The sequence below is a fragment of the Lepidochelys olivacea genome (assembly GCF_965140295.1).
Source record: "Lepidochelys olivacea isolate rLepOli2 genome assembly, chromosome: 5".
Lineage (NCBI taxonomy): Eukaryota > Metazoa > Chordata > Testudines > Cheloniidae > Lepidochelys > Lepidochelys olivacea.
The window spans coordinates 89,364,070-89,386,199 of record NC_140415.1 but is presented as its reverse complement, the minus strand read 5'-3'; the positions used below and the strand labels follow the sequence as shown (position 1 = coordinate 89,386,199).

The following is a 22,130-nucleotide window of genomic DNA, read 5'->3' as shown; positions in this document are numbered from 1 at the left end:
TCTAGCTGTGCTAGGATCCACTTTCCTACAACCAGGCCATAGTTCTGCCTCCTAGTCTCTGGCCTTACCTAGCTGAAAATACTGTCTCCTCTGTATGATTGAAAACATTGTGGGGGCGGGCGTGATGTAGTCTAATGACTGCTCCAGAGAGAGGATAAGGGGTCTGCTCCATTATGGGAGAGGCCAGCTTCTCAAGAAGAAGAGGCAAATGGTTTTGGTAGTGAATGACCAGAGTCTTAGCACAGCTCTCCTGACGTGTGCATGTGTAATTTATCTACCATAACAGAATGTAACCACTCCAGGGAATAAACTTTTTTATTTCATTTTTATTGTAAAGCCCCTAACTCTGTTGTGGGCAGTGTAAAAGATCAGAGGTGGCTTGAAAAAAGGGTCACTTTTCTGGCAAAAATTGTCACTGAAAATGTGTCCCTGTCCAAAAAAAAATCTCTGCTAAATTTTTCAACCAGCTCTAACAAGTAAACTGTCCTGCAGGCACTTGAATTCATTATGCATTTTCAGTTTTGTCATGCAAATGCCCTCTTTTAATTATAAACTGTTTGTGTAAAAGTACAGCCTCTATTTAATATTGACTTGATTACAGCTCTCTTTTTTCTACTGTGATATCTTTCTTCCAACAAACTGTCATACATCACTTACTGGCAATGGATTTTCTCAGACTGAAATTGTGCTGAAAACAAACTAAAGCAATTGATTCAGAGTATAATATGTTGATCATGTGTTTGCCATATGCATATGTTGTAAGTTCTGCCAGGCCTACATGGTTATTCAGTATTAAAAGAATATTATTCAACTCTTACTGACATCCTCTGTGATTTCATCAGTACACTGGTTTCTGTGATCCAGATGGGGTGGGTGACATGGTTTAGTAAGGCAGGCAGCTCTGAAAATCAAGGTGTTCTCCTTCAGGCCACCCACACAGTGCCATTCATTGGGATCTGCCAGATAGAACATGAAGCAGAATTGGCATTTACTGTGCAGCGGCAGCAGAGACATTTTGTCACTTTATTGATCTATGTATTGATTTATGAGGTGGGTGGGCTGTTTGGAAGAAAACTGTCTTCTAAAGCCTGTATGTATATCATCAACATATGATGATAGTTAGAGGCTGCTCTGTGAACACTTAGAGCAGCAGTCCTTGGTTTCTGATATTTCTTTGTACAGAATGTCATTAAACATCCCTTTCAAAACTTTTGTCACTCCCTTTGGAAATTAAGTGGAATGCCTTGCTTACCCATTCAGAACAGATCATGTATTGGATTTGGAGGCAAGTGATTAAGAGAGAGAACTTCTGAAGGTTTTTACGTTCAATCACCAGAGTCTGAATAACTTCCTTACCAAAAAATGACAAGTTTTTAATTAAGACCTGTGGATGTGTTATAATCATTGATGAAAATGGCACCACCCCGGAATCACATGAAAAGGTACATTTAACAGTAAGAAGGGGTTAGCATAAACCATTAAAAGTAAGGAGACTGAGAGTTCAAGAGGAATCCCGCCCTTGCAATCTCCACTCAGCACATGCTATGTGACAGTATGTCATTTTAGAGGGCTGGGTTTTTCTGGTGGGAAACGCTCCTGTCTGAACACAGGGAAAGGTGTCACAGAAGCACCCCCAGATTGGGTGCACGATGGCTATCATGATCCTAAGCTTAGCCCTGTATCTTCTGACTTCGATTTGCCACAGACTGTCCAATGCATTAAACCATCTTGAACAGAGTTGGTTATAATGTTTTATTCAAAACAACATCTTGGAATCAAAGTGAAAATCTTCAAGCAAACTCTTTTCAAATTTTTGTTTTTAATGAAAAAAGTTTTCAAAATACAAAACTTTTTAAAGGTTTATAGAACATGAAAACCAAAGGCTGAAACATTTTTGTAAAAATCTGGGGGAAGGGATTTCTTTTCTTGAAATCTTTAGCAGAAAATACTTACCACTTTCAACCAGCTCTAATGTTAATAATACATAACCATTGTGCTCTGTATTCTGCTTCTCTGGGTGGAGAAGTTAAAAATATCATTGTCTTTAGAACTGATAAGTTCTAGCAGTTCATGTTACTTAATACACATGCATTGTGAGGTCACACATTGACAATGCTGATGGAGGGAGAATGGACGATCCAGGAGTCTTTCACTTACAGATCATTACTTCAAATACAGCCCAGGTCAGTATTGATCATTACCGTTTGGTGGTCTTTCTAGAATGGGTAAATAGTAGACTGTTGTCTACATCACAAATACCAGGGTTGCAACTGGCACTAAGTGGCAATCTGGTTGGCAAAGCTGCAAGATCAAGGATGAAATATGTATGATCTGAACTACACCGTCATCCCTAGAGTGGTCTCTTCAGGGCAAGCTTGAGCAACTTAAGTTATTTGACCATGAAGAAAAAAAGGCAAAAAAGCCCCATGATGGCTCACATACTGGCTATGCCCAAGAAGTGCTGACACAGATAAAGTACCTTTCGTACACACCTCTCCTTAAGCCACTTTTAGGCCTCCAAAACAATCTTTACCCCAGTCAGATGCTGTCACATTCTGAGATGCAATCCAGGCTGGTGAGGAGTTTTCACCACTGGCCCTGTAACCCTGAGTGCTTCACAAGACTCGGCTGCTGTGGTTCTCTTGTCTGGATGCTCCCAGCCAGCATACAAACCTGCACAGAGTGTCTGTGAGGTAAGCAACTCTATGACTCAGCAATTCTGATTCCAGCAGCTGGCTTGTTACACCTCAGCCACAGTCTGGTTACCCGTGCAGTAAATACACCCTTCCCTTCAAACACAGCACTGAGTTGGTTTATCAGACATTTTTGTTAGTCAGAGGACATCGGGTTCAGTGATACCAAGTAGAAGGAATACAGTTAGAAAGGGTTACAAACAAAAGTAAAATACACTTTCTGTTGCATGGTGGCTAAGACCTAACTTAACAAGCTACAGTCTTTGTTCAAAGTCTTTACTGATCTTGTTTTCCCAGAGACTTCAGCCTCCTTGGTTGAAGGGCCCATCTTTCTCAGCTTACAAGAGCTCTGACCGGGATGAAAGAAAGATAAAATACTTACTGGGATGGGGGCCCGGCTCCAGGACCCTGGAAGGGGTGGGGTCTCCGGAGGAAGGAGCAGGGCTGGGGAGGTCAGCCTCACCCAGCCAGCCCTTCCAGGCTGCCCAGTCTGTGCAGCCCGGGACTCTGGTGGCAATTAAAAAGGACCCGGGGCTCTGGCCGCTGCTGCAGTAGTGGCAGCTGGGAGGCCGGGCCCTTTTAAATCGATGGGCCCCAGGGCAGCTGCCACTTTTTCACCCCCACCCCCACCCTGGCAGCAGTCCTGGCAGGGGGCGGAAAAAGGGGCAGCAACGTTAAAGCATTGCCACGGCAATGATTTAACGTTGGTTGTGTATGGGCTGGTACTGGCAGCCACTTCTTACCAGTGTGCCATACCGTCCCGTACCAACCCACTTTCACCTCTGGCTCTGACTTTTTGTCTGCCCGGTAGTGGATGCCAAGATGGCTTCTCCACTCTCTTATATCTTCACAAACTTACTGTTTTGTCCCCAGACTAAGGATGACCTCATGCTTTACTTCCTTCCAATTTCCTTCCTGATATGTATATAAATGGAGTTTCCATTGTTTGTTTTTTGGTCACACCTGAGTTAATTTCATGGGAGATACGTAGGTAGCTGCATTTCCTCTTGTTTGGGGGGAGGAGGGAAGAGAGACCCATTTCTCTCTGTGTTTGGTCACAGCCTTTAAAGCATTATATCATTAAGTATCCATATTTCCTCATATAGTGTTAATAAAAACATTCACAATGATATTAATCACCAGTGTGCCATTAACTTTCAGAAAAGACCTCACTTGATAAACTTTTCTAATACAGTAATATTGTATACAATCAGTTGATTCAATTACTTATTTGAGGTTCAGACCTGCTGTCTTTATAGTCCAGATAATGTTTCTCTTGCTGAGGCGAGGACACCATTCTGTCTTCCTCCCTACTTGATGGCTTTGTTTACTTTATAAGTAAATAGACCTTCATTGTTTCTGACTGAGAACCAGGCTGGATAAAGAAATCCAATACATGGCCCATTTGGGTAGGGCATACTGGGCTTATGCATTGCTTGCCAAACACATTTTTGACACCACTTTTTTTTTCTTGTACACAGCCTATGCATGATCATGCATGATTATATGTGATCAGTGAGTTACTAGTTTTCCAGTAATATCTTACATGCCACCTTTCAGATATGGAACTTCAGTAAGTTGGGGTACAGTGAATTGGTTAGGCCAGCTGAAACTTACTCCCAGGTAGCAGTAAACCCCTTGCTTGATTATACCAGGATGTTGCTAGGGTCACATAATTCCCAAATCAGCAGCAGTTGTAGCCACTGCTACTGTGTTCTTACATTGGAGCAATGCTCCTGTGTCTGGTGAAACTGACCTTAGGGCTGCTTTGCCCCAGCATACTGGGAAATCAGCCCCTTTATGTTCAGAATAGAAACCTTGCCCTTAAATGACTCAGAATTGGCTCATGTGATAAGCTTCAAACTTTGCCTGTTTTATAGATCTCACGGAGACTTGGAACTCAAGTCATGTTTGTAGACAGCTAGCCCGGTAGTTTTAATTATGAATATTTGGGACCAGGCATTTCTAAAATGAACCCTGAGGTCTGTGCCTTCAAGGCTATGCTGGTGGGGAGTGAGAGGGCAGGATGAAGCCATGCTCCCAGGTCTTTGATATCCTGCCTCCTTATCCTTGCCTAGCTGAGCTGTCATAGTGCTCTCCAACTGATGGGCTGCCTGGGCACTGTCTCCTATCAATCAGCAGCTAGCCCTTCACCTACACTGCCATGTTCACCACAGGGAACACCACTCTGCCCGTATGTCTTTAAATGAAAAGGAGATCCCGCAAAGTTTAACGAACCTTAACTATGGAAGTTACTAGTAATGCATCCATAATATAGAGAAAGAAGATATGTTCACTGCATATGAGAACATTTCAGCCTTTGACTAGACCAGGGGTAGGCAACCTATGGCATGCGTGCCAAAGGTGGCACGTGAGCTGATTTTCAGTGGCACTCACACTCCCTGGGTCCCGGCCACTAGTCCTGGGGGCTCCGCTGCTGGCCTGGGGGACAGGCCACCAATCCCCTGCCTGCCGGGGTTCCATCCACCGGCCCCGCTTAGCCCGCTGCCGGCCTGGGGTCCTGGCCAACGGCTCCTGGGGCAGTGAGGGGTGCAGACAGGGCAAGAGGGAGCGCAGCTCAGCACCCCCACCTTAAAAATTGTTCCAGTGCCACTGTACTGGGATATTTTTAAGTCCTGATTTGTTGCTTACATCACTATCACGCCACGTGGAACAGCACACTGCATTTGACATTGAGATTAGAATGTACATGCAAGAATTGGAATCAGAATTTTCTGACAGATTTCCAGATTTCCAACAATTGGCCCAATGCTTTCTTTTCTAATTAAACCTGAAAAGTTCAACGAAAGCAACTTGGATTTGTCTGTATTTCAGTGGATGGGTGTTGAAGATTTCGAAATGCAGCTCATTCAGTTAAAAAGCTCCGAACTGTGGGCATCAAAGTTTAGAGATCTGCGGAGTGCACTTGAAGCTACCGAGAGAGATCCTGGGGCCGCTATTCTGACCTGCTGGACGTCCCTGCCAGTGAAATTTAACTGTTTGAAGAAAATTGCGTTTGCAATGCTTTCAACATTTGGATCCACATACCTGTGTGAACAGGTATTTTCACATATGAAATCTGTCCTCTGTCCCTCCCAGAGCCGGTTAACAACTGATCACTCAGAAACCTGTGTGCAGGTTAAAGTATCCAAATACGTGCCAGACACTGGAAAACTCAGCAAGGAAAAGCAAGGGCAAGGATCACGCTAAACTGATAAGATCTGCATTTTAATTTAATTTTAAATGAAGCTTCTTAAACATTTTTAAAACCTTATTTACTTTACATACAACAATAGCTTAGTTAGATATTATAGACGTATAGAGAGAGACCTTCTCAAAACATTAGAATGTATTACTGGCACGCGAAACCTTAAATTAGAGTGAATAAAGGAAGACTCGGCACACCACTTCTGAAAGGTTGCAGACCCCTGGACTAGACTATATCAGGGTGGTGAACATTCAGTTACTAGCCACACATCAGGGCAGAGGCTGCCAAAACCATAGCCAGAAAGAAGATGGATTTAAGCAGCACTACATACTGTAAATAATAAAACGTCTACAGTAGAAGAGGCCAGTAGATTTAGACCAGAGCCTGCTAGCGGAACAGACATAAACCAGAACCATGTGTTTCCCTACAGGTGGAGTTCCTGCAGTGTTGGTCATTCCTCAGTATTGTGTTGATATCGGTGGTCTTTCTGTCTGAGCATGCTCAGTTGGCTCATTCTGACATTAGGGTGAACTAAATTCTATTGATAGGTATATGAACGCTAACACTTAATACTCTGCTGTAGCACTGAATTGAAAAGTGCCAGAAAGTGCTGATGTCTGAGTTCTGCACAGGACAGGACATAAAATCTGGATTTCAAATCCCAGGGTCTTTACTCTGTCCTTATACAAGCAAAATACTCACTGAAGTCAAGATGTGACTTTATCTACTATTTGACATTTGAACTCAGAAAGATAAGCTAGATGAACTTACAAAAGTTAGCATGACATACAGGGAAGGGCTAGATCGTGATGGCAAAATCCCCCTGGAATTTGTTAGAATGAGGCAATAGTGCCCTCTTCTGGTAATGTTTGGAGAAATATAAAAATATCTGTTAAAGGAATTACACATATTTGTTGTTTGTTGAAACATGGCTTTCCCCTGGGTTTTAAAGCTAATAGGGATAAATATTAAAAACTTTGCTCCTAGAAGCTGATGTTTGCACTCCTAGGGTAAAATTCTCAGAGGCCCAATGTCTGTATGGAAAATATATACAGAATTGTATATGGATTTACTGTGATTGTGCATGCAAACTGCCATTTGTACACCACTGGCAGTAACTGCATGCTAATTTAGGCATACTGGTATTGAATGAATGGAGAATGTCTACCTACATTCATAATGCCAGGCAAAGGAAACCTTAAAACATGATATGTCTGCAGTGCCTATTCCACTGGGCAAACATCTACCCACAAATGAAAAAAACAGTACTGAGATTTTCAAAAATATGAGCCTAACATTCACTTTAGTTAGTTCAGGCAATGGTCTTATTGAACACAACATAACATGCTTACCCTTAAATAGTAGATGACATCTTCAAAGGACTATACAACTATTAATGAATGCATCCATCCAAGTAGGTAAGTATTATCCCGATTTTACAGAGTTTAGATTATTAGCCTAAGGCCTTACAGCAGAACTCAGTTCATGACTGCTAATCCTGCGCCTCTTCTACAAAACTACACTACTGTATTCAGGTTCTTACAGCAGCCTTGGGTGCAGTATATCTAAGCCAATTCATGCTGCTGTAACATTCCTAACAGCACTCTAAGATTAACCAGTAGCTAGACTGCTTTTCCTTTAGTAGGATAGCTGCAAGAGTAAGCCTGACATGTTCCGTGAAATTAATAGAATAACTTTTTCTCTTTGGGGAGAGAGTGAACCTACACAGCTGACTATGCAGCCTGTAAATAATAAACATGTTAAAATTAGAAAATCCTGTCTTCCTGAACATAAAACTTTGGGCTGATTGGAACTGCTATGCTTTGGCATCTGAGAAATAATCCCACAATCAGCCAGCAGAAAACTCATTTTATTTGCAGTGTAGGAAGGCAGACAAGCCAAAAGCTAGTGTATAAATATGTCCATTGTGTTTAGAATATCTCCTAAACATGATTCTCAATTGTTGCCATAATATTTATTAGTTAATAACTCTAAAGTACTGAACACACAACACAAAAGGTCTGAGTTTTCAGCCATAATCCTGAATTTTCTTGGGTTTTTTTACAGTTAAGTCAGATCTTCAATTACTTTAAGGCGTCATTTTCTGCAGTTCTTATCCACACACTACTGGTATTTCTCCTAAACAGGTGCTGCAGGGATATTATAATTAAGCACTCCTTTAGTGCCCCTTAGTGGTGAATTTACCTTTAGTTATTGTTACACAACGGGGGGACTCTGAGCAGCAAGCAACATTCATACATTTCAGAATGATACCAGAGAAATCAGATTACTGTACATGACCTATTGCACAAAAGCCTTCTCTGCAATATTCAGCTACTTTGAGCCATCATGGCCAGTGTTAGACTCACTAGGTCTCAGGGCAGAAGGCAGAAGGCAGAAGTCCTGCAGCATGGGACTGCAGCCTGGGACACTAAGCGCCACCACCTGGGACTGAAGCCAAAGCCTGAGCAACTTAGCTTCACAGTGCCCCCTATGGTGTGGGGCCCTGGGCAATTGCCCTCCTTGCTGCCCCCTAATGCCAGCCCTGCCTTTTATATGCAGCAAAACAATTGTTGTGGCGCAGCTGGGCCATGGAGTTTTTATAGTGGGGAGGGGGAGAGATCAGAAAGAAAAAGATTGAGAACCCCTGATCCAGGGATTTAATTATTCTAGCTATTTGTAGGTCCACCCAAGGTGGCAGGGATAATATCCAAACTGTGGGTGAGCGAAATGGTCCAGTGGCCCTGACTTTCTCTTGAAACTGAGGCACTGTTTTGTTTTTCTTTAAGCAGTTGCCTTTTAACCACCCTTACGGGCCTGAATCATAGAGCAGTTCCATTGAATCTACCTTTACCTGGCTCCCTCTGAGCAAGTTATGTGGAACTATCTCAAATACTCTGTTAACACGGAGAACTACTGAACAGGCTTTATAGCCTGTCATAAATAGAAATCAAGGGTCAGATTCTGCCAGCTATACACCTCTTGAGCAGTTCCTTCTTCCACAAGTAGTCCCTTGGTCACTATGGGACCAGTGCAAAGCCCACTGCAATCAATGGGAGTCTTTCCACTGACTTCAGTGGGCTTTGCTCCTTAGGGCCTCACTTGTTCTGAGGTCTCAGAAATAATTGCCCATGGTTTTGATACTAGTTCCTGTAGCATTGTTGGGGGTCTCAGTAGGGCCTTCTACCTTGAATGGAAGTAAGTTAAAATATTAGTATGTACTCTTTTTAGACTGAGCATGCTTCAGGTACACTTTTCTGTTTAGAAAGTGCCACGCCTTTGGGGTACTACGGCAATCTAAATAAGCAAATAGCAATAATAATATGGCTTCATAATGACATAGCACCTTTTATATAAGGATCTCAATTCTTGACACACATTAATAAAAGCCTTCAAACTGGGGGGAAGAAGGGGTTTTTTTTCTCACCTATGCGGTAGATGTAAAATAGAGAAACTGGGGAAACTGAGGTCCAGAGAGGCTTAAGCGACTCATCAAAGGTCAGACCATCACTCATTGCTAAAGTTAAATATAGCCCAGGCCTTCTGACTTCCAGGCCTCTAAGACAGCAGAGTATCTTGCTACCTCGAGTACTTATTCTGGTCCAACATAATTCTTCCTTTTGACTTCTCCCTTTCCTTGCTAACTATTATTACATTAATATCCTCTTACCATTAACCATTTCTACAACTTACTTTGTATAACATCTCCTGTGGCATCCATTTGCTTAGTTAGTTTATTTGGTTTCCACATAGGGCACTTCTGCAATGAATGGTTATCAGAACTCTCATGAGTGCTGGCAATGTGTAGCAAAAGTTTTTTTGCATCAGAAGTGTTTGCTTCAAGGAGAGAACCTTGCAATAGAGTTTCTGCTTGCACTGGAATAGTTTTCATATTATCATCTTAGATAATTGCGTCATTTTAATGTGGATGAAATGAATAAGTTTGTGGAGCGTAACCATCTGCCACCTGCTCTGGAGAGGGAGTAAACTACATTGGGTCTATATCCAGTACAACAGATGCTCCTCAGCATGTTGGCACAGCTATGCTGCTGGGCTCATGGATGTAGAAATCCAGGTTCCGGCACTTCTCCTGCCTCCCCCTGTGAAGGAAGGGATGGCATGTACCAGCTCTGCAGAACCTGCTTCCTCTTCTGTGCCCCAAGACGTGGGTAGCTAGTGCAAGGGCCTGGACAACTTTTTTCATTTGGGAGACTAGAGTTTAACCACCCACCCACCCCCACACACTCTCTCTCTCTCTCTCTCTCTCTGTTGGCTAGCACTTTAATGAGTAGTTTGGTACCATAACTAAATCTCCGTTTTACTAAAGTGTGATAAATCAGTTTTTTGTCCCAAACTCAGTGCTTCCTTTATTTATTAATACAATCCCTAAATCTTCAGAGAAGCTAAAGCCCCCACAAGCCTCCAGTTGTCTCTGGCCACGCAGTGCATGGGGAGGCAGGGGGGGATAAGGGGGCGGGCAAGCGGCTGCCTTGCAACCCCCTTAATCCCTTGTGCCACTGTTCAAGCAGGACAAAAATTTGACCCTAAACTCCATCTATAGTTATAAAATGAGAATGTAGGTTTCTAAATACAGAATTAGGTACATAACTTTAGGCATCTAAGACTGAAAACTGGGCTTAGACAGATCTCACTGTCCCACAGCTCCCCATAGAGAGGGGAGAAGGGTACTGATTAATGCATCAAGCTGTAGTCCAGTCTCTCACTTCTGCTCCATCAGCTGCCACTGTTTGGAAACTCCTGGACACGGTATTGAATTCTTAGCCTGGCCTCCCTCCCAGCACCCCAAAAGTGCAAGTGTATGTGGTGCAAGAATTTAAGGATCATGAATAGAATGTGCGAGCGTGTTTATAACTAAAGATGTTCCTCACAATAAGATTTGGATAACTGACCCCTGCATGCATTTTCCCCATCAATGTGTGAGCCTTGCCCTTCTGCTGGGATGGGAAGACAACCTAATCTGTCAGAATAGCCTGAGAGAGCGTGTTTGCAATGTTGCTCATTTAGGAGGACTGTATCACTTTCTGAAATATGTATTGCAGCCATTGTCAAGGCCAACCCCATCAGCTGCTCGCCCAGTAAGCACTCCTCACTCCTACAGCTCTTTTACATTGTTGCCACATAGTAATATATCTCAAATAAATATTTTGGGCAAGCTGCCACATAAAATTCTTTCTGTTGCGGGTGGTCCTTAAGAACAGTAGGGTCCTGTCAGTATTACCAGTCTTGATAATAGTGTTTACAACTTTGGGATTCAAGGGTTTCGATTTTTTGTACTGTGCTCTAAATGGCTTGTCTAGACAGATTTCCAGTTCCAATCTCTTTAAAAGTAAGACTTTGACTTAGTGCTATGCCACTGATATACTCAATCAGTGGATTACATCGTTATTGTTAAAAGCAATCGTGCCCTGAACTGCTTCTTTTTTCCTTAATGTAGTACTCTTGGTGACTGGCTGCACTTTTTGTTACCGAAACAATGTCCCTTTTGCCTGTACAAACATGTATGAGGCTAATTCAATAACTGAAATGTTTTGTAAGTAAGGGTTGTTCACATTTTCAAGACTGTGTATTACATTTTTAGGTCAGTAGACCAGACTCAGTAGAGCTAGTCAGCATTTCACTCATTAACTGAGAGCAGGCCACAATCTTACTATTAAGGAAAGTCTGTCCAGATAAAATAGTATGGCCTAGACTGATTTTGTCCAAATTGAGACACTTTAATGGGGTCTGATTCTCAGCAAGTGCTGAGCACCCACCCTGTGGAAGTCAGGGCCCTTTAAAATGCCTCAATTTGGACACCCAGAATTTAAGGCACCCAAGATGACTAATGACTTCGTGTTTGTGCATACAAACACACATTCTTGTTTACCCATGTTTCTTAAAACTACCTTTTTTTTTTTAAACCTTATTTTCTTCTTGTCATATGCCCATCTTATCTAGCTTTCTATTTTCGCTCTGCTTCGGTAACAAAACTAGATTGATCATTTTCACTTTTGAAACTCAATAGGGAATTTGCCAAATATCCAATTTTTTCTAATTTAAATCCTATCTGCTAGAAGCAAATATTTCTTCTTGCATTATACGCTACTGGAGAACTTGATATGTTAATTTTATTGATGCTCTAGTCACTTCCTGAACAGGTCACTCAATTCCCCAAAATATCCATTTCTGTCCCACCCTTTTCCAGCAGCATGTGTGTGGGGGCGGGTCCTTGTGTTACTGAATAAGGCAGTATTTGATTTATCAACAAGCAAAAAACACTGTCATCGCTAGAGGAAACTGAAGGCCTGAGTGATAATGCAGTGTAGACTTTCCCAGGGTCTCAGAGCCTGGGCTCCAGCCCAAGCCCAAATGTCAACACTCCTAATTTTAGCCCTGTAGTACGAGCACAAGGCAGTTGACCTGGGCTCCAAGACTTGCTGCAGGGATTTATTTGCACAGAGTGTAGACATACTCTGAGGCTGCAGTCCTGCAAGCATTTAGGCTTTGTCCTCACTGAGGAAAAAAGTAAGTTATCTCATTAGCTACCTCGAGGAATAATCCTAAAGCAGCTTGGAGTTTTCATATAGGTTAGTAGATCAAATTAAAGGCGAAATGCCCTCTCTGCTTCATTCCGCACCATTGAAGTGAATACAGAGCATCCATTGACTTAGATGGGTCAGGATTAGACACTAAAACACAGTCCCATTGCTCACATGAGTAAGCCAATGGGCCTACTCACGTGCATAAAACTAAGCATGTATATAATTACTTGTGGCTCTAGATGGATGTAGGGCTAGAGAAAGAATATTATTTATTTCCTTATCTTGCCCAGACTTAATTTCATATCTCAAGAGAGAGAGTGTGTCAGTCAGTCTGTCCCCCTCAATTGTTGAATTGAACAGGGGATTTCCCAAAGGCCTGTAGGCTTTGGCTCACATGTAATATTTATCATGTATTGTTGGTTTATTGTAAAGCTGTACAAGTAGCATACTTTAGAGACTATCTTTTAATCTATATAAAATGGTAATTTATGAAATGATGACCAAACCATGTCCATTCCTCATTTTTTCAAACAAAGTTAATATGTATAACACCAGTGTCTCATTGCCAGTTGCAGATGTTTTTTATACTGGGTGTGAATATTCAGTAGTTTATATTCTATGAATTGTTTAACACAACTATGAAACAACCAAATAAGTAATGTAGAAAGACTGTTTAATTTACAAACTGAGCAAGTTCAATGGGCATAAAATGTAGGAAATATTTTCCATATAACAGGGTACTCAGAAAGACAGACAAGGTATTTAGTTCCAATGTACAGTATGTGAATTTCATAAACAGGAGAAACATTCATTTTGGGTTGTGTTATGATATTGTGTAACATTTTCAAAAGCACTTATGTCCCAGCTCCTCAAAAGTAATTAGGCTCCTAACTGCCACTGCGGGGAGAAAGGATGACCCAGCAGTTGGGGAGACATAGGAGACACATGTTTAATTCCTTGCTCTGCCATGGACTGCCTGTGTTGGACAAGTCACTTAGGCTGTCTATGCCTTAGTTCCCTATCTGTAAGGGATCCCAGAGAAGATAGGGACTGCTAGGATAATATCACCCATTGAAACATCATGAAATGATGCCCCTATGACTGAGTTGGTCACAGAATACATGGACATAGAACTGCCATTGAAATCAGTAGCTAGGAGCCAACATACCTTTGAAGATCTGGGCCTAAGTGACTTCGAAGTCCTAATGGGACTTAACAGCGAAGTCATGTAGGTGCTTTGGAAAATGTCTCTCTAGACTTTTTCTAACAGCTATTAAGCACCCTACATATAGTACTGTTTTTAATTAAATTTTTCACTTGTTTTTCTTCACAAAACAGCAGAGTGATCTTTTAATACATAGTGCCTTTTGTACAACTGCTATCTGCATTCCTAAAACTTTGGCAAAACTTTTTCTGGAGTTAGAAATTCAAATCTACTAACCCCAAATCTCTTACTGAAATGTAACTATTCCTTTCAAGAGAAGTCCAAACAATGGGAGATGCCAAAATTCATAGCTAGTGCTCTCATGCCTTAATTGTGTTTCTGCTGTTCTTGAGGAACCTGGCTCACTTTTCTCTCAATGTTTCATTTTCAGCAGTCAAAGTAGGAAGGACCTAGCAGTGTTGCCAAGTGTCACAATTGTAGAGTTTCCTCTATGGTTTTGGGGGGTTGGCTCATGGATTTTTGGAATGCTTCGGAGTTGGCAATCCTGACCTGGGTGACCTATTACTACCTTAGCCCCGATCCTGCAAACCCTTATGCACATGCGTAAATTTAAGCATGTGAAATAGCCCCACTGAACTCAGTGGAATGACTTATTTACATAGAGTTACTGGCATGCTCCTGTGAGGCCTTGCTTTACAATTTCCATAGAACATAGTTCGTTGTACCTTACAGGTGGTGTGGTGGGTATTACATGACCATGAAGAATGCTCATTGTTTCCTGGAGATTGAAGTAATTATTTTAATGATGATGTTCAGTGTGAGAGGGGTTGAAAATAGATATTAGTATGTAAACGTCAGAATCAACTATTTCTAAACACGTATGTCCACGCACACACACACAAACACCATAACATGTAGTACGCTTTGCGGTGTTCCCTAATGTGCCTTTGAATGAAGATTCAGAACAGTGCAGAATTTGGTTTCTGTGCTGACATATGTGGAGAGTTAGGATCTTTCCTGTCTCGTCCTTCTGATGTAAGTCAGACTTACAATGAGATTTTAACATTGTATTTTATGGAAAGGAGCTGCTATGCTGTACTATGTCAGTGCGTTGGCAGTATCTGGCATATGTCATTATATAGCTTTTTGTCACATGGCATCTTAAAGGAATGGCAGGAGCCATTAGGATCTATTTAGTGGTTGAATTAAGTGGGAGCACAGCTTTACCTCCTATCTTGTGTACACTACAGGGACATCCTCAGATCACATTTGGCCAACAAATGCAAATATATATTCACTCCTGCTGGTTTAAATAAGACTTCTGATACTTGACTGTTTCTTTATTGAATAGCTTTTTGGAACACACAAACAAAACAAAGTGCAAAGATTCTCACTTCCTAATTCTACACAAAATAAAGAGAAGTTCTGAATGTGTAAAGTTTTCCAAATAACTATCTAGATTCAAAGTCTTCACCTTCAGCTTTCATCTTCCTACAAACACAGGAATAGAAGTTACCATACTGGAGGTCTACTTTGTCCAGTACCCTGTCTGACAGTGATTCATATAAGATGCTTTGGAGGACTCCAAAGCCCTTTCCACTAATAAACTCTGTTCCTGCAAACTTCCAAAGCCCCTATGCACAGATTCCCTCCAACGTCTAAAACCTCTTCCCACTATCTCCTCCTCCTCTAGAAAAAATCTCTGTGTCCTACCACAAAAATCCAAAGCCCCTTCACAGATCAGGTGAATCTTCCTAAAAGCATCAAAGCAAACAAACCTATGTTTGGAAATAATGCAAATTGTCTTATTTGTAAACATTAAACAGCTGTAGCTACCCACCCTTTGCAAGCTCAGTTTAAAGAAGCAAAAGCAGCTGTAGCATCCCATCCCTCTGTAACTGATCCAAAGCCCATTGAAGTCAGTGGAAAAACATTGACTTCAATGGCCTTTGGATCAGGCCCTTAGCAAACTTCTTCATTAAGCATGCTGGGCCAAATTCATCCAGAGCTGAATTTAGCCCCCAGAATTATAGTGTATGAAGCTAGAATTCACAATTTCACATGGTCTAAAAAGTTGATTTTGTTAGGGTCTCTTCCAGTTCCTTTTCAGGTAAGTCGAAAATGTGTTCAGAAACACCTCTTGAAGTCTGTCACTGTGGAATACCCACAACGGAATGAGCTGCACGATGCATGCCTTACAAACAGTGGAACAAAAAGGAAAAACAAACAAACAAAAAGGGGAGGGGGAGGTAAAAGAAAAGTCATTACAGGTAGCTATAAAGAAATCAAATCAGTGTTCATGTAGGTTATAATAATTAGCATTGAAAACTTTTGTGATACTGCTACAGTCAATATTTCAGCGTGGGGAGGGTTTTTTTTTCAGTTTCCAACTGATGGAATCTACTCATATCAGTGCTTGTACCTAACTCCTACTACGGTTAATTGGTGACATATATAAGCATCAACAATTCACAATCAGCATTAAGCCTGTACAGAATTTTTCATTTGGGGCCTGATCCAAAACCCCATGAAATCAATGGGAAGACTCCAGTTGACTTCAATGGGCTTTGGGATCAGTCCCTGAGAGCCCTGTAATAATTATTAAATTTAATTACCAAGATCTCATGGGCTAAACAACCAAATGTCTCCTCTCCAACAGTTACATACATCAGTGATTCTCTAACAAACTCCTCCGCAGTCTTTGTTATGAGATTGGGTTTTTGGTACATTGTCATTGGAGTAGAAACAGCAAAAGGAGCCACCACCTGAAATAAAAGATCATTATTGACAATAATTAGTGCCTTTCATTTAGAAAGGTCCTTAACACATTATAGAAGGTATATGGAGCATCAGTGAAAGGGCAGCCACCTCTCAGGTGGAGTGAGGAGAGGAAGCTTTTGTTTCACAACAGTGAGGAGGAAATTTTAGCAGGGACATTGGGCCACCCAACGCTTCCACACGGGTGTCCAGCACTTCATGGGATTGGGCTCTGTGACTGGACTTCAAATATTCATGAAAATGAAGGCAAATAACAAAGATACTATATCACCTGTATGATAATTCCCTTTGCCTTATATTCTGCTTGAAGTGCTTTGGAAAATGTGCATACAAAAGCCTAGAATAACAAAATTGAATAAACTTAGTCATAAGGAACTGAAATTACTTGTGTGCACACATGCATGCATATACACACATACCCCTTACCAAAATGGCCCCCAACTATCATCCAAGCTAGAGCACAAACATGTCTGCAAAACCTAGCAATGAGTTACTTAGTGAATCCACCTGCTGTACCACATTTAGAAAAGGAGGGCCTGAATCTGATCCCACAGGATCTTCTACACAGAAAAAGTTGTACCCATAGTCCAGCACGAGTCAGACATGAAACAAGCGCTAGTGTACAAGGGACTCAAAAGTATCCCAGGTTATGAAAATGCAGTTTTGAGGACACAGTGGTAAAAAAGCCTGAGCTGTGTTTACACCAGTTGCTAGCACAGGTGCAGTTGTACCATTGCTGGAATATAACACATTCTTCTTTTGACACATGTGCTGAGACATCCACCCCACACCAGGCCTGCAGGGGGAAATTAGGCCAATAACCTATAGGCTGGACCTGGAGGAAACCTAGGGTGTACAAGGACCTACTTGCAGATAAGTCCAGCTCGGGGGAGGAGCTGGGCAGGACCTATAAAGAAAGGAAGGAGGTGGGTGGGGTGGGTAACCTACAGTTGCATTTCCTGATACAAGGGTAGGGTTGCCAGGCATCTGGTTTTTGACTGGAATGCCCGACTGCTAAAAGTCTGGTCGGCAGCACAGTGGGGCTAAGGCAGGCTGCCTGACATGGCTCCACACGGCTCTCAGCAGCAGCCGGCATGTCTGATTCCTAGACACAGGGGCAACCATGGTGGCTTTGCATGCTGCCCCTGCCCCAAGCGCCGGCTCTGTAGCTCCCTTTGGCCAGGAACTGCAGCCAATGGGAGCTGCAGGGGTGATGCCTGCAGGTGTGGGCAGCATGCAGAATCCCCTGGGTTCTCTGCCTAGGAGCCAGATATACTGGCCATTTTCAGGAGCCACCTGAGGTAAGCGCCGCCTGGCCAGAGCCCCCACTTTGAAAAAATCCTTCCTGCATCCCAATCCCCTGCCCCAGCTTAGAACTCTCTTCTGCATCCCAACCCCTCATCCCCAGCTTGAGTCCTGTCTCACACCCAAACTCCCTCCTGCACCCTGCCAGCAGGTTTAAAACAAATAAAAGGAAGTTCTTCTTCACTCAGCACACTGTGGAACTCCTTGCCTGAGGAGGTTGTGAAGGCTAGGACTACAACAGGGTTTAAAAGAGAACTGGATAAATTAATGGAGGTTAAGTCCATTAATGGCTATTAGCCAACCCCCTATCCCAGCCTAGTGAGGGTGGAAGAGAGCAAACGATGGAGGGAGAAGGGATGGAGTGAGCAGGGGTGGGCTCTCAGCGAAGGGTCAGGGCAGGGGTGAGTTCCCAGGGCAGGAGTTGGGGCAAGGGTGTTTGGTTTTGTGCGATTAGAAAGTTGGCAACCCTATACAAGGGGGAAGAGTGGGAAGCTGCAAGGAGAGAGTAGGAAGCAGTCCAGGGAAGAAGCAGTAAGGGCTGGAAGAGTAAAAGCCCAGAGCTGCTTGGTTGAGGGTCCCTGGACTGGAACCCAGTGTAGAGGGTAGGCCCAGGTTCCCCTACCAGCCACTGGAGGAGTGGCACAGACCAGGCAGTGAGGAGCAGACTGCACCTGAGACAGTTTGCCTTACAGTACCTTAGATAGGGGGAGAACTTTAATGTGAGTTGACTGGCAGGCTAAGCTATGAAGAGGAAAGTGCCGCAGCTCCAGGAGCATGAGAGGCTAGTGAGTGAGTGAGAACAACGACTGACTGAGTAACTACAGGAAGGGTTTTAAGACCAGATAGCAGAGCTAATTCCCCATCTGAGCCACAAGGAGGCACTGCCAAGTGGTGAGTAGTGCAGTTCCTGGGCCAATGCACTTACAGGAGAGTAACCATTGATTCCACTCGAGTTAGTCCCAATTTACTGTTGTGAGTGAAATCCAAATCAGGGCTGGAATTTGGACATATTTATTTGTATTGCTGCTGTTCAAATGTCTTGCCAAAAATCATGAGTCAGGCCCCATAACATCATGAGCCTGGCTTACAAATAATTAGACTTTTAAAAACAGTACGTTTGGCAGAGGAAAGAGAGATAGATACTTTCTGTTGCTTGATCCTTTAGTGTTTTAGTGTTTCCAGGCTTCTCTCCACACCAGAAGGGCTAGAAACTTGGCTTTCATTTTTTAAAAAAAGTAGTAAGAGTCTCACATAATCTCAGGTTTCAGAGTAGTCTCATGACTTCAGTAGCTGGGGCATGGAGACACACCAAATATCAAGTGACTCGGCAACACTGAGTCATTCATCAGTAATTAGATGCACAAAATCAGTGTTGAAGATAATGTTTTCTGGTGCTTTTTAGATATTATGCAGAGGGCAACTGGTGTTTTACACCTCAATAGTCTCATTCCAGCATCTGAAAATATACTATGAGCAGTGAGAGGAAAGGTCCCTTTTTAAACTGGAATTAACTATATAGTGGTAGAAGATAAATCATTTGTATGCTTTTTTTGGCCCATAATGCCATTTTAATCCCTAAATAGAATTGAGGTTCACTTTATTTAAAAAATTAAAATCACCAAAAGGCTAGACAGCTGAATAAGCCATTCTAGGCACCAGAGAATAAGGGTTGCATTTTGTGTGTGTGATTCTCAAGTAGAGGCTGGTAGACAGGCCCTCTGAAAGCAAGAGAAGGGATTGGAAAAAAACCTGAAAATTAAAGATAGACGAGTGTTAGCCTTTTAGTTCCTCTCCATTTTCTGTCACATATTGCAGTGCTCTTTATCTTGCAACAGTGACAAGAGCCAAATTCAAAAACTCTAGAGTAGAGAAGAACCCAAGCCTGGAAATGTGGCTCTGGATTGAGATCCATATTTCATGGACCCAAATTGCAAAATTAAGATCCACAGATGAATCTAGATCCCAATGTACCCATAGTTCAATATTGTTCCTGTTGGGACCATCTCTAGTCTGGAAACTTTGGGCCTGATTATCTGCCGTGCACCTTGTATAGTATGTTACTCCTGTACAAACTGAGCAAAACTGGGTGTAAAATACTATCAGGTCAGAATTCTCCACTCATTTACATCAATGGTAACATTTTTACATCCACTTTGCACAGATCAATGACTATGCAAAGTGCAAGTAGAGATGATGGATGGTTTGGTTTTTAGGATACTAGCCTAGGACTTGATCTGGGTCCGAGTCCCTGCTCTACCACAGACATCCGTGTAACAATGGGCACGTCACAGCCTCTCTGTGCCTCAGTTTCTCATCTATAAAATGGGGATGATATGGAAATGCTATCTTACAAGTTTCAGAGTAGCAGCCATGTTAGTCTGTATTCACAAAAAGAAAAGGAGTACTAGTGGCACCTTAGAGACTAACAAATTTATTTGAGCATAAGCTTTCGTGAGCTACAGCTCACTTCATCGGATCTTGTGAGTATTTATATATTGGAGTGTGAGGTTCTCAGATATATGGTCCCTGTTTCCATAATAAGTACCTAAAAAGAGACATGTCAGTCGGTCATCAGAAATTTTTAGATAATGCTGACCACGTTTTTTTCAATCTAAAAATATTTTATTGAATTTGATTTCACTTTTGAGTAGAGCCATGAGAAACTTAGGCAACCAAAAAACCCCACCTAAAAACTCAGGTTTCAATGTAGCTGAAACTTGGGCTAGATTTGTGTGAGTTTTGTCTGGGTTTTGAGGAAGCCTGGGTGGAACGTCACCCAAACAAGAGCTGAGTTTCAGCATTTTATGGTTTTGAATGGAAATCATCAAAGTGAATCCTATCAGTATGAAGTTAAAATTTTGGGAGTTTTAACTCAAAGTGAAGCCTCCAAATGAAACACAGGCAAGGCAACCCCTACCTGCTGATGGTGGGGCAGCTGAGTGAGGGAAACTGGGGGTCCGACCCTGCCTGCCCTCCCCCGCCACGCATCTCCATCCTTCCACTACACAAAATTTTACCCTCCACAAAATCTGTCACATTTTGTACATCTTCAGTCTTGAGTACACCAGTTAGCCTGTCCCTACAGAAGTTCACCATTGCCCTATTCTCTGCCTTAGTTTAGAGGGATACTATGAATATTGTGGTGGTGGTGTTTAATTGTATCTGAAAATATCAATATTATTAGTCAGATTCGCAGCTAGTGCATTGCTTCCATAGACTTCAATGGAGCTACACTGATTTAGACCAGCTGAGGTGTAAAACATTTCAGCAACACTGATTTACAAAGCAATATGAAAGACTTACTTTAGAAGCTGAATATATAGTATATAATGGACAAGGAAAGGTGCCCAAACCAGAAGAAAGGTTCAGAATAAGTCCTTTTCGTCTGCAATTCAAATTAAATTGTTAAAATTAAATTTTCCTTTTGCTATATTACAGTAGGATCTGGGTCCTGCACAAGATTAAATCTGCAGTCTTTTCCTCTAGAAGGCAGAACTTTTCTATTATACAAACAGAATAGGCTACATTCTCAAAGAGAGTCTTTAGAGCTTAATTAGGCACCAGCAAATACACAGACAGAAAATTGCAGAAGTGTAATTTAAGTGAATAGTGCAACTGGAACCATGGGGGATTTTGCTCATGGTGTTTTACATCTGAGCATGAATATTGTCAGATATTTGAAAAATTCAGAGAAAAGAATTTATGCTTATAACTGCTCCTTAACCAAACCATTCCTCTTCCTACTTCCTTCATTTGTGCCTTCATTTTCCCTATACGCAGTAAAAAGCATCTCTCAGCTATTTTCATAATAACCAAAGGGAAAACTAGTAAAAGGTAAAAGCTTGTCTTTATTGTTGCTGAAACAAAAATTTACTGTATCCTAAAATAAAAATTTTCTTCTCACCCTTTTTAAATTCTAACAGATGGAAATTTAGTTATCAAAATTATGTCTTAAATATATGTTCCCTTGAAACAGATAAGAAAAGGAACCCTTTACTCATGGAGCTGAATTAATTGCTCTTAGTAAATCCAGTTATTGTAACCTATCTTTAACACTTAAATATTATTATTCCAAACTCTACAGCTACCTTTAAAAAATACTTATGTGCGTAAAGACATTTGCATGTTTAATTAGACTCATAAAAGGCAGGTTTACATATGCTATACAAGCATATCTTTTTTGTAAACTTAACCCAGTATATTACATCTTCTGATCTGCCTTATATTTTACTTTTTTGTTACAGTTCCTACCAGTTGTTCACACAGCAATGGGAGAAATAAATTATACTGAGCATCGACACACTGGAACTTGAGTAGTTATTGCAGAACTAATTGGAGCTAGCAAGTATTTGCTAGAATTAGAACCCACAGAAAGCTTAAGGGAAAAAATGTACTTTTACCTTCGCTCCATTTGTTTCAAAATTATCTGTGTCATCTAC

The 22,130-nt window shown here is 41.8% G+C and overlaps 2 protein-coding genes across 2 annotated transcripts in view; one reads left to right on the top strand and one right to left on the bottom strand.

Annotated features, from left to right (window-relative positions):
• The window catches only part of ERCC6L2 (ERCC excision repair 6 like 2), a gene marked incomplete at its 3' end in the record, with an annotated part of 234,477 nt that extends 212,503 nt beyond the window's left edge, over positions 1-21,974 (top strand). Inside the window, exon 22 of the transcript XR_014711759.1 lies at positions 21,936-21,974. The remainder of the gene's footprint in view (positions 1-21,935) is intronic.
• The window catches only part of HSD17B3 (hydroxysteroid 17-beta dehydrogenase 3), a 28,042-nt gene continuing 19,725 nt past the window's right edge, over positions 13,814-22,130 (bottom strand). The window contains exons 7-11 of the mRNA XM_084629087.1: positions 22,092-22,126; positions 20,995-21,076; positions 16,658-16,723; positions 16,224-16,373; positions 13,814-15,802 (exon numbers count right to left, since the gene is read on the bottom strand). Coding sequence (XP_084485213.1) covers positions 15,692-15,802; positions 16,224-16,373; positions 16,658-16,723; positions 20,995-21,076; positions 22,092-22,126 — 444 coding nt within the window. The 3' untranslated portion in view covers positions 13,814-15,691. The remainder of the gene's footprint in view (positions 15,803-16,223; positions 16,374-16,657; positions 16,724-20,994; positions 21,077-22,091; positions 22,127-22,130) is intronic.